Source organism: Homalodisca vitripennis, unplaced genomic scaffold (assembly GCF_021130785.1).
Source record: "Homalodisca vitripennis isolate AUS2020 unplaced genomic scaffold, UT_GWSS_2.1 ScUCBcl_2089;HRSCAF=6494, whole genome shotgun sequence".
In the NCBI taxonomy this organism is placed as follows: domain Eukaryota; kingdom Metazoa; phylum Arthropoda; class Insecta; order Hemiptera; family Cicadellidae; genus Homalodisca; species Homalodisca vitripennis.
Window position 1 is genome coordinate 1 of NW_025778260.1, and position 12,793 is coordinate 12,793.

The 12,793-nt window shown below is 33.3% G+C and overlaps 1 protein-coding gene across 2 annotated transcripts; it reads left to right on the plus strand.

Moving 5' to 3' along the window:
• The first annotated feature begins 2,818 nt into the window (after nt 1–2,818).
• On the plus strand, nt 2,819–12,041 carry LOC124371853 (probable RNA-binding protein EIF1AD). 2 transcript variants are annotated; one of them, XM_046830215.1, is made up of 3 exons: nt 2,819–2,902; nt 10,164–10,409; nt 11,841–12,041. In XM_046830215.1, exons 2-3 carry the CDS (start codon nt 10,164–10,166, stop codon nt 11,991–11,993), a joined length of 399 nt encoding a protein of 132 aa, XP_046686171.1. In that variant the 5' UTR covers nt 2,819–2,902; the 3' UTR covers nt 11,994–12,041. The 2 variants fall into 2 exon arrangements, with proteins under 2 accessions (XP_046686171.1, XP_046686170.1); XM_046830214.1 differs by lacking the exon at nt 2,819–2,902 and adding an exon at nt 4,219–4,465.
• Nucleotides 12,042–12,793: the final 752 nt, after the last annotated feature.

Below are 12,793 nucleotides of genomic sequence, written 5' to 3' on the forward strand. Positions count from 1 at the left end.
GACTCTCGAGAAGGAAAGCCTTTGCGGACAGTAAACCTATTAAAAGTAAAACAGGAGATTTGTTTGGTGACGGAAGAGGCGCAGTTAAAACGGTGGAGACAACATTTTCCAGGAAGTCCTAAACCGCACTGTAAACCAAAAAAATGAAGAAGATAGAGAGCAAGATGCAAATGGTGCAAATGTTGCAATGGTAATGAACGAACAGGTTGGAATAGAAGTGAATGCACCCAGGGGAAAGGGAAATTGCTGAAGCTATCAGAAAGCTGAAAAATTGTAAAGCCCCAGGAGAGGATAATATCCCAGGAGAGTTTTTAAAGCTGAATGCAGATGAAGGCAGCACTTTTTATCCACCCCCTAATAACTGATATCTGGGAGGAATGAATATGTGCCAAAAGATTGGAATACTGGTATTTTGTGTGAAAATACCAAAGAAGGGGAATCTAGCAGATTGTGACAACTGGAGAGGAATAACTCTCACATCGGTCCCGAGCAAGATACTTTGTAGAATAATTCTAAATAGAATAAGAGAGTCTGTAGACAACAAGCTAAGAAGAGAGCAAAGTGGTTTTAGGGCAGGAAAATCTTGTGCAGACCAGATCAACACACTGAGAGTTATTGTTAGAACAATTTACAGAGTATCAAGCAACACTATACCTTTCATTCATAGATTTTGAAAAAGCATTCGATAGTGTGGATAGAAGAAGAATATGGGAGGCAATGCAGACGTTTGGTATTCCCCAGAAAATAAATAAATCTAGTTAGGGCATTGTATAGTGGTCATCATTCCTGCAAAATAGTGCATCATGGTAAAGTTTCTGAACCATTTCAATGTACTTTCAGGAGTTAAACAAGGATGTATTTTGTCTCCTATTCTCTTTCTTATGGTTCTTGACGTTGTTTTGAGAAGGGGCGCTTAACAGACCGAGAGGTATACAGTGGAGGTTGGCAAGAGAGATTGGAAGATCCTTGATTTTGCAGATGACCTATGTTTCCTTTCCCATACCTTTGGTGATATGCAGAGCAAGTTAAATGACCTCAGATTGGAAGCAGCTAGAGATGGACTCAGAATTAATGTTAAGAAGACAAAAGAAATCCGAGTCAATAGTCAAAACCAGGAAAATCTCAAGATCGGGGATGAAAGTATTGAGAGAGTTCCTAATTTCTGTTATTTGGGAAGCATGATAAGTGAAAATGGTGGGGCAAAGACGAGGACATAGCCAGCAGAATACGCAATGGCAAAGCAAGCCTTCTCACAATTGTGGCCTATTTGGAGATCGGCAATGATAAGAAAAAGCACTAAGTTACGGATTTTTAATAGTAATGTGAAGTCGGTTCTCCTATACGCCTGTGAAACATGGAAGGTAACTAAACGGCTCACAATGAAGATTCAGGTGTTTGTAAATCGCTGCCTACGTAATATTCACAGGATATGGTGGCCAGATACTGTGACAAACGAGGAACTATGGCGTAGGAGTGGGCAAGAACCAATCGAATTGACAATCCGACGCAGAAAATGGGGCTGGATAGGTCATACAATGAGACGAGACCATAACAACATAGCTAGACATAGTTTTGATTGGAACCCTCAAGGCCATAGAAAAAAGGGGCCGCCCAAGGATGACCTGGAGACGGACAGCAGAAAAAGAGTTGAGAACTGTAAGAAAAACCTGGCAAAACGTGAAGCAGATGGCTGAGAACAGAGAGGAATGGCGTGACTTTGTGGCAGCCCTATGTTCCACCTAAGGAATAAAGGAAATAAGTCAAGTAAGTCAAGTAAGTCACTTTCAAAGTCTACTCGTTACTTTATTATAAACTTCCGATCAACTGAGACGGGAGGTACGGCACGTCTACCTCACCCCACCTCTCAATTTCGTTATCAAAACACTGCCATCTGCGATGCACGCCTCGCTGATAGCAGCCTCTTTGTACTGTCCAGTCCTTATCATTCTTCTGGGCCTACTCCTTCCATCGGTAATCCAGTTACCCCAGAAATTACAATTTAATACAATCGGTACAGTAATATACGTTGTCTTAGGTGATGAAAGGCTATAAAACATCTCTTATATAGACATTCTTATGTTCATGTACTGTTACAGCAGTTTTGGGATAAACCGCATTTAAAGTTTTTTAAAGCATCTTCATGTATGACTTTCATATCAATTTTTACATGAACTTTAAGCAAACAATTATTTCAAATTAAGGCCTAGACATGACAATTTGTACATACCTTAGAACTGGACGGCGATATAATAGTATCAAATTAATTACACATTATTCGTAGTGAATTAAAGAACTGATAATTGGTGCATGATTAATGGCAAGCCTTTCACCTCACGTTCCTTTGTTTTGAATTTGTTAAGAATATATTTTATCTATAAGCACAATATTACAATTTTAGTATAATCTAAATTGGATTATGATTCTGAATGAAGGAGAAATTATTTTGCCATTTCGAAAGATGTTTTTATTCTTTTAAACATTTGCATTATATTTTAACATTTCTCAATATAAACCTTAGGATTTCCCAAGAAAGCTTTAAATTAGGTTCAAAGTTATGGGGACACTACTAGCAAATATTGCCATTAGGGTGATAGGAATGAAATAGATTGCTATGAAAGCTATCTAATACAGAGACAATAGCAATATTTGTTAGCCAGACTTATGTGATCACATAAGCCTGAGTACACATGGTCTGTTTACAGAAACCCTGGCGATGACGTTTCACTCGACCTTTGGCCGGGGCAATTCTCCAGCTGTCAGAACTCATATTCCCAACAATACACTTATCACTTAGCGAATATACCGTCATTTTGATATGTTTGTATTCTCTGAATCAAGTGTTTGTGCAGACTGGGTGCGGACATCATCATGATGAGTCCCGCTGGAACTGGATCCTGAGCACGTAATTAGTTGCCTAATTTATTTGATTTAGTGAACAAATTATTATGCTCGGAGAAGAGCACTTGAACTATTGTTCTTTCGTTATTTGTCTGTCAAAACACTGAAATATCAATGCATGACTGTGTTAAGTACTTTCAGTAGTTGAAATCTAGAATAAATAATTAGAAGGGATGACTATAACGTTAAAATAGTATTTAGTTATTAAGAACAAACTAATAACTTAATTTGTATTTACTCCGGTTCTAGAACACAAGAAAATATTTTTAAAGATGCAAGAACCAGCTCTATTGCGGAAACTTTTTTCTATACTCTTCAAAAGAAGTGAAACCATTCCTGAACAAAGTTTTAAAACACGAATAATTGTTTCAAAATCAGTTTAAAATCTCGTCCCTTATTAATAGTTTGATAAACTAATCTATTAAATAATTCGTCATTTATATTACGGGTAAAAGATATAAGAGATTTCTTGTCCTTTATATTGATTTACAACTTTAAGTTTCTTTATCTATACGCTCCATTACTCTCCATCGGTTGATTGAAAATATACGGTTAGTTTCATGAAAATGTTTTAAGATGCTTGTGTTGACAATCATTAAAGAATCCGTCAATATAGAAACCCCAAAAATAAAGTAAGAAAATGCTATTTTCCTGTAATTGTTGTGAATTTACTGTATTAAATAGGGAAATTGTATTAATTACTCAATTATCTTTCAACCAAGAGTCACAAGTTAGACACCACATGTATATCTTTAAACTATGCACTGTCACTGTAATTTATATTTAGGTGTATTATAATCAGTGCTATATTGCATGATGTGTTTATGTACAATGTATTTATATTTAACGAATAAAAATTATTTTATTTGACAATAATATTTTGCTGGTTGAAATGACCTTTGGTTTGTAAATTGTGAAACATACACTTGAAACTGGTGTATATATATATTTTAATGGTTACCTATAAGATATATGATTAAAAGTGAACATATTTTATTTATAAATCTTAATAATAGAAGTGACCGTAAACAGTTTGTAACGATTAGATCATATGCGTTAGTGAGTTTGTAAGTAAAACACCCAGTTTGTAAGTAAGACAGACAGTGGGTCTGTTTTAAATTTCTCAATCGTTGGATTATTCAAACATCGATATTTTTTATACACATTCCTCCACAACACTGTATGAATGAAAGTTAAGATTAATACGAAAGTCAAGGCACAATACCGACCACCCTCTGCGGGAAGTCTATGAAGGAAAGGGTGAAAGTAACATTAGTGTCGTCTACAAGGACGGGAGTGCGTAATTTGGAGGACACAAGTTTACGTGAAATCGACAGACATTGCGGAAAGTGAAAATCGCAACCCTTTGGTGCCCCCACCACAGCTACTAGAGATAGCAAGCATAGGAGGGGAGGGAAGGGGTAGTTGTGCAGATTGTTGCGGTAGTCAGGCAATGGTTAGTTGTGAGGTTAGGTCAGTCGACTACTTGTAGTGCTCGCGACAACTGATCAGCTGATTATACAACAGTTCACTACCACCAGTTGGAGTAGTCTCGTCCTTGAGTAAGGTTAGTTATTCTTTTCTTGAACGATTTTGTTAATTGTATACTGAAATTATTTATGAATACTGTTAACTTATACAGAAAACGATTTTTTAATTGTTACTTTAAACAAAATATACAAATTCTTATAACCACTATACAGAAATATTCAGGAAAATATAAAACGTACTTTTATTCAAGTCCTAACTTATTTTTATGAAATTGAATTATTAAATGTGTTTGGGTTAAAATTATTTTACAGTAATGTTTCCCCATATTTGTTAGTTGTAATAAAAATTTATGAAAGTATTCACGCAAAATATTTCACTATTCAAATTTTATTTTTGAATTCTTGAATTCTTGGAGCTTCAAAAAGTTTTAAACTAAGCTTTTAAATATAAAAACAAAAACAGTTGACAATGAATAAAACTATTCACAATGATAGTCAAGTAGAAAGAGATGTATATTTACAATGCGTTTATAGCCTAAAAGCAGGACTAGATCTGAAAAAAAACTTTACATTGTTTTATATAACAAGGAGTGCAAACTGAAATATTATGCATATTTAAAAAATAATATAGCTCCCCCATTTCAAAAAGTTTCGTTGTAATTATGAAACAGAATGTGTTTCCGTTTCTATCGCGATGACTAAATAGAGTATGCGTGTTCTTACTTTAGACTGTTGGCGGTAGACTTCTTCGTTGGTCTGTTACAATTCTTTTAAAACTAATGTTATGTCAATGCAATCAGTACCTATCAGGGTACCTACTTGTATATTAGATTATACTATTATAAACTTCAACATTAACAGATATTCAAATTGTATTGCACTCTAATTATATAAATATCATCAACCGACGTAGGTAATTTGTAAGTAATATGTTTTTCCGTGTGTTTTATAAAACGATTAACTCGACATTTAGTTTAACTGTTACAGTGAAGTTTATAACTCATATCGGGTGGATTTGTCAACTCATGTGGTGGCAAACATTTAGTTTGAATTAATTTTAAAACGCCTTGTGTTTAAAAGACTTATCACTATGCGAAACTACTCATATTAATTTGATGTCACAACATTGTTCTGAAACACATTAATATATTTTATAACCATACGCCTTGTAATATGTATTGTTCTTTTGAAACTTAATTCTCTAAACGTGTACTGAAATGATCAAGCACCTGCGTTCATGACAATGCACTACATGTATTTGTATTATGCTCTGTACGTTGACTACCCAAACCGAGTATTTGTATTATATCTCTGTACGTTGACTACCCAGACCGAGTATTTGTATTATACCTCTGTACGTTGACTACCCAGACCGAGTATTTGTATTATATATCTGTACGTTGACTACCCAGACCGAGTATTTGAACTGTATTTGTAACTGGACTTAAAAACGGAGGTTATAAATTTTAAGTCGTGAGCACTAAGCGACTCTAAAACGCCAAAACTGTACAATTTCTTTGGCAAATATTTAAATGATCAGAGTTCATAGTTTCTACCTTAGCAGAAAGCAATTTTATATGTTTATAACAATATTAAATTCACTTCATGGTAATTGTTTGAAAATTTTTCAAAATAATCACATTTATAAAGCCCTTTAAGTTTAGTTGAAGAAACAAATAATTTATATATAAAATATATAAAAGAATATTGCAAATAAGTGGCGTGGGACACTGCGGTGTTTCCTCTTGAAACTCGGCTCTGCGTAAACCCTCAAAAATAGCATATGGGAAGGAAGGAGGTTACCGCACGAGAGACCGTCCTGTTCCCGGTAACGGTATTGTGTCCACATCTCTACTCTTGGAGGTGTCATGACCACAAAGGCGGCAGGTAACGTTGCATCCATAGGGTTGAATATGACATCCCCTCGACCATACGTGCGGTTCAGCGTGAACGACGAATGAATAGAGCTCTCAAGGCATTATGGGTAAAAACCCATAAATATGTCCAATTTGTATGAGATGTACAGTTATAGAGACAGATCTCAGGTAAATTCCCAAAAGTCGTCATTAGAGTAGTCGTTACGGTTATGTTTAAGTTACAAATATCACAATAGTATAGGATTACATTTAATATTACGTTTTTCTATTATAGCTAAGTCCCTGTCACAAATTAAAAATGTGTGTCTCTTTACTGGATATTTGTGAACAATTTCTGTACATCTACCAATGGCCAAAAACACAAGATACAATTCTATCATACACTGGTTCTTGTTCTGGTCACTGCAGTTATCTGATCATAATATTAATTTCTTTATTTACTAACATCGGCTTCAGCGGTGAGTTAGTCATATTTACAGGAAGATATCTAGACATCCTTTTCTTCCTGTTCTGAGTTCACAAACACATAAATCCTTTATCTTTGTTGGAATCATAGATCCTTTGAGGTTAGAGCATGCTAAGTGCTGAGCATAGTGCATTTCACAGTAAATCAATTGAGACAGGCGTTGCAAATCAAAAGATGTGTGCATCAGAGGTTTTTTTCAGATTTAGCGTCATAAATAGAACATTTGTAGAAGCTAGGTGGATCTCACACAATACAGCACGTAACAAAATCTTAATGATAATGTTAAGAAAAGCAACATAAGTTGCACCCTGGTGCTTCAAACATTACGAATTGTACACATTTATAGTTGCAAAAGAACTACTGTTGTTACTATTATTGTTCAATGTGAAACAAGGTGTAACATTTGTTCAGTAAAACACATTTCCCAGAAAATAGCATTTACAATATTATAACATTGCATATATTTATATATATATATATATATATATATATATATATATATATATATATATATATATATATATCTTATGACAGTTCATACTCATGTCTATACAATGAAATTTTTGAATGAATGAATTGAGCTTTTGTATTTATTATACTGTAAAACAATATTTAATAACTAATGTAAAATTTTAAAATCATTTGGATAATATAGGTAGAATTCATTACATACAAAAGAGGCTTAAAATGGTAACTGACAAGTGATTAATGAAAAATTGGTAAATTAAAAATAACTAGTAAAAGATTTTAAACAGTATTTTTTACTGAGAATTATGAAAACTACATATAAGACTTAATAATTACCTACAGTTAATTAATTTATTTTGAAGAAAAAGGTTTTATTGTAACACTGCTGATTTGCGAAAAATGAACTATAAATAATTTTTCCTTATAAGTGCGTGTCTACCTTCTCCACTTGTATGCTTCCACTCCTGTAAGTAAGGAAGGAATAAAAAAAATATATATGGAGTTTTAAGACTTATAAAATGTGTGTAACTTATTCACACTGCTGTTCAGATAGAAGGGATCTCTCACATCAATAACAAACAAAAAACCTTTGTATATGTACCTTTGATAACGCCACTGGGGCAGAACTTCCACTGGTTGTAGTTGGTAAGGTTGAGATTCAAAATATGAGGGTGGTTATTTTTCAACCTCCTATGGACCATAAATAAAAGACAAGTGAATAGAAAAAATTATTTTACTACCAAAATGTTTTCACTATTATGTGTACATCTCAACATAATCAACTTAAAATTTAAGACATTTTACATAACTGTGGATAAGCTTCCCAAATGCCCTCTTCATAAAATGTGCAGCCAGTGAATTTAAATTGTTGTGACCTTGTCATATAGTTTCTGAGTAGTTGGAATGTGCCAAGCTGTTTCTTCAGTTCAGAAAAAAAGATTGAAGTCGCTCTGTGCTATGTCAGGACTGTATTGTGAGTGGTCAAAAAATGTTCAACTGAAATTATTGAAAAAACTGTTGGGTTACACCAGCACTGTGAGGGTGGACATTGTAATGCAGCAAAACAATTCCAGACGTCAGCATGCCTTTTCTCTTCTTCTGGATGGATGGTTGCAAACGTTGTAAGGTTTGGCAATAAACAGGTGCATTAATCATGGTCCTTTGGCTGCATGAACTCAACAAGCAACATACCTTTTTGGTTCCAAAAGACTGTAGCCATAAGTTTTCGGTTGTAGAAAGTTTTGCTTGAAATTTTGGATTTGTTCTGTGAATGTTTTGCATCCACTGTTGGGATTGTTGTTTTGTTTCAAGCGTGTCATAAAGAATCCATGTTATATCTTGTGTTACAATTGATTTTAAAAAATCTTCTTCATCGTGGTATGTATGCGTCTTTAACCTCCTTCAACATGGACGTCAGCTCGGCCATTTTTAAACTTTTGAACACCATTCATGAACAACACCATCACTCATAATGTTTTCTCCGTAAACACCACACGTTCTCCGATGGATTTTTGCTGAACTACTCTCTTCTACTTGCGGGAATAATATAATAAGAATATCACTCCTCAATTTGCATTTGGCAGGAGAATCAATAGGAGTGGCCATGTTTATTGTGCTGGTAGTTCAGTACAAAATGACTACCGAAACTTGGCAGTGACAAATTTTGTAGTGGGGGAAAAGTGCGATCGACTACTGTGCACACTACTGACCTGTCGTCTCTTGTCTGGCACTATCACTATGTATGTCAAAAAACTATCATGATGTGAAATAAAAAAAATCGGCATTTGTATTTTGATTAAGCAGTGAAAAATTTTAAATTCTTGACGTAGAGTTACAGGAACTACTTCAATTCCCAAAGGCCAAGCAATGTTTGTAATGATGTGTACTCTTTGTATGGGCTTTAAATTAATACATACATTTATTTTTGTAAAGTAATTGATCCGAAATTCAATCTTTCCCTCCCTTCCTCTCAGCAAAAAAACAGTAAAAATTGATTGTTGCACAGTTATTATTTACGGGTTGTCTGAAATTAAAAATGTAAATTTTCCTTCAACATATTAACTTGTTTCAACACTAAAAGAGAAATAATATTAAATTTCTTTATTGGGTTGGGTCAAATGCAAATTCTTTATTGCCAGAACATCTTCACAGTGTATAGCAGTATCATTTAAGAGATTTAAGATATGAAGGAAGAGAGTTGTAGAGTTTAATGCCTGTTTCTGCAAAACAATTTTAAGACTACATTGAGATATTCTAAGACAATTTGAGTTTATAGTCATATGGTTATGAACTGATCTAATCGTAAGTATGGCATTGTAAATTTATTTTTGTATACATATCTAAAATATACAGTGCAGGTACTGTAAGAATACCATACTTTTTAAATAAAGGTTTACAGTGAATCATTGTGTTTACATTAGCTATAATCTTGATTGCACGATTTTGTAAAATTAATATTTTTTTTGTGTTACCATTGTCCTATACATTAATTCCATAAGATAAGAAACTATGAAGGAAGGCATAATTTTATTGCCTTTAATTTTTTAAACATTTAAAAGTTGTCCTGCTTGATTTAAGGATGTTCAACCCTTGAAGTCGTGTGATGGAACATCTCTTCCATCTTCTGAAATTCTTGTTTGAATTTCTTTTTGTTAGGAATGTTGTCATGTCATTTTTACACTCTACATATTCATTGTACTCATATTTAAAATAAGCAATTCTGTATTAAGGACTTGTACAATTTACATTAATTCTAGAATGTATTCTTTTAACCTTTAACTAATTTTTTGTTCCTCAATTTATATCTGAGGATTTTTTAACAGGATTTTATGACACAAGTTGTAGCTGATTATTAAATTTTAATCTCTTAACTGTGTAATGCATTACAATTAAGACTATTGATTGAAGCTTATATATTGAATAGTGAAAAAGATAATGCAATTCATTTATTTTTTGTCTGTGTAGATGAAAATGTCTTCATCCACCAAGAGAAAACATGTGTATGCTGAGCTGCAGCAATCTGTGCTCCAGGTGCCGAGTGAAGGACAAGAGATTGTGCGTGTTAAAGCAGGTCGGGGCAATAATCTTCATGATGTAGAGAGTGCCACTGGTGATGTCTTCCTTGTTTCTATGCCCAGTAAGTTCCGCAAAAGCGTATGGGTCAAACGAGGAGACTTCGTTCTGGTGGAGAGGATACCGGAAGGAGATAAGGTAAGTTACATCAAAAATTGCTCACATAGAATAGTATACAGAAAAATACTTTAAGTGTTTTAAATATATTACATACACTGAAGAAGTAATCCAGCTATATCAGAAAATAGTGAAATATGACTGAATGTATTGGTTTAATCGTACAATGAGAAATAACTTATCCTGATTACCATTACTGACATGGCTTGGCAAATTGACAATATTTATCTATGTCGGGTCGTTTCAACTTCTAGCCTGCCAGATAATAAATTGAGATTATGGGATCTTGGGTAAGTGGTGCGTGCTGTTGTTGATGATTTCAGGTCACTATCATTTTCTTGTCTATTGGTGTATTGTTTCTTTCCTCTTCTTTCCTTTTGCTCTCCTTTCTACACAAAACTTTAAAGGAGTAAATTAGGACAAATATGCTGACCTGAAGTGTGTATGTTGCTCATTATTTCATTAAAACCACTAATCAATTAAAATAAGCAATATACTGACATTTTGTTTTAATATTAGCTCTATTTGTATTTATTCAACGTACATTTTACACTCTAACTCTGACAAGATGGAACTTAGAACTGAGGCATTCTCAGCATGACCATTGTCAAAGCAGTGCTGGAGAATATCAATTACATTCTCTTCTGATTAACCCTGTGACTGGTGGTTTTTTCTCTATAAAAGTGCACAACAAATTTTCCTTGTTCACAAACACTTACAGTAACTACACTCCATGCATGTGTTAGTAATTACACAGACACTTATGTTTATTTACTCATGCTAAACACAAAAAACGTTTTCCAACTATCAGGTCACCCGCAATGTAAAAATTAGGTTACAACACAATTGTATCAGATTTTGAAACAGAATTGTACACAAATACAAATAGAATCAGCTTATCATTTAGGACAAGTGATTGAACAAGGTCACATGGCAGTAAATTAGAACCGAAAAGAAATAAACAGAGGAGTAACTGTGATCTAAGGATGGAAACTACTTGAAAGTGTTTCTTCTTCTTTCTGTTAGATTGAATACGTAATTAAGGCGAGAGAGATTTTTTTCAATAGATGTTATTCTGAAAACTCTTTAGCACCATTGCACTTCCCACATGGCTATCCAGATTACCGTAGGTGGCACTACAGTAGTAATAGTCAAAGGGTTTAAAGATTATAAGATGGTGTGATGACTACCACTTAAGTGATGCTGATAATGTGTAGAATAGGTTGACAGTCTGGCTGAATACTATTGACTAGTTGAGAAGGATAAGAAGAGGGTTGAGTTGTACATTCTGGGATTTTATCTCCATATAAACCAAAGAATAGCCATTGCTGATTGTTTTATATTTGGCTGTTGTTTCTTCACTACATAAAAATAATTATGTAACTATAAATTATAGAGTTTTAAAACACTTATTTACTAATATTAACAATTTCTTGATTTGTACTGTTTTAGGTCAAAGCTGAAATAATTACAGTACTGTCAAAACAGCACATACGGTTCTTCAAAGACAGGAATTGTTGGCCTGACAGGTTTAACGAAGAGGAGAGGCCCATCTCTGCTCAACCTGACTACATTCTCTCGTCATCCAGTTCCGATGAAGAATAACATCTTTTTTTATCAATTCTTGTTTTGTAAAGTGTGATATATGAGATACATATATTTTTTTATGTAATTAATGATAACTATTGTGATGTTATAGTGATGTTATATGTTTAAGATTGTAATTTTAACATAATTTCTTTATACTGAATAAATACATTTAACCATAACTCCTTTTAACAGTTTACTCATGATCCTACAAAATCTCTAGCACATTTTAACTTTTGTTCAATTTAATATAATCAATTCAATATTTATTCATAATCTGTGCCTGTAACACAATTGAATAGTGTCATATGTATAAGTAATACATTAAAATATGTATATTAATTTAATTTGTTTGGTATTTACAAGGTATATACTAAATACCTTGTAAGATTTCCTATTTTAGGTCACTAAGTCTAACTTGTTTTTTACAGTGTATTGCAAAAATAACTCACTCAAAGAGTAAATAACTTTTTTAATAAATAACTAAATATTTTAAGATTTATAAATTGCTCCTTAACTAAATCTTGTGTGCCCAGTCTCAATATAACTCTAATTGATATTTTTGGGGTTTTTAAAATTAGATTCATGGTAAATCTTTTAGCTAATCTATAAATACTTATGCCATATGCTATGTGAGAATGCACATATGCAAAATAAATCATTCTTAATGTTGAAATATCGCAAATAGTTGAACATTTTTGACAGGGGATATATTCCAGAGTGAATTTTCAATAATATTTTACTTACACGTTGATCCCAGCTTAAATTTTCATCAATCATTATACCTAGAAAGTTCATTATTTGCCTTGAAATGAATT

Bases quoted from the DNA above. Each gene is read 5' to 3' on its own strand.
- LOC124371853 (XM_046830215.1), top strand. From the start codon at position 10,164: ATGAAAATGTCTTCATCCACCAAGAGAAAACATGTGTATGCTGAGCTG. The intron at 10,410-11,840 runs GTAAGTTACATC...GTACTGTTTTAG, and splicing joins GGATACCGGAAGGAGATAAG to GTCAAAGCTGAAATAATTAC.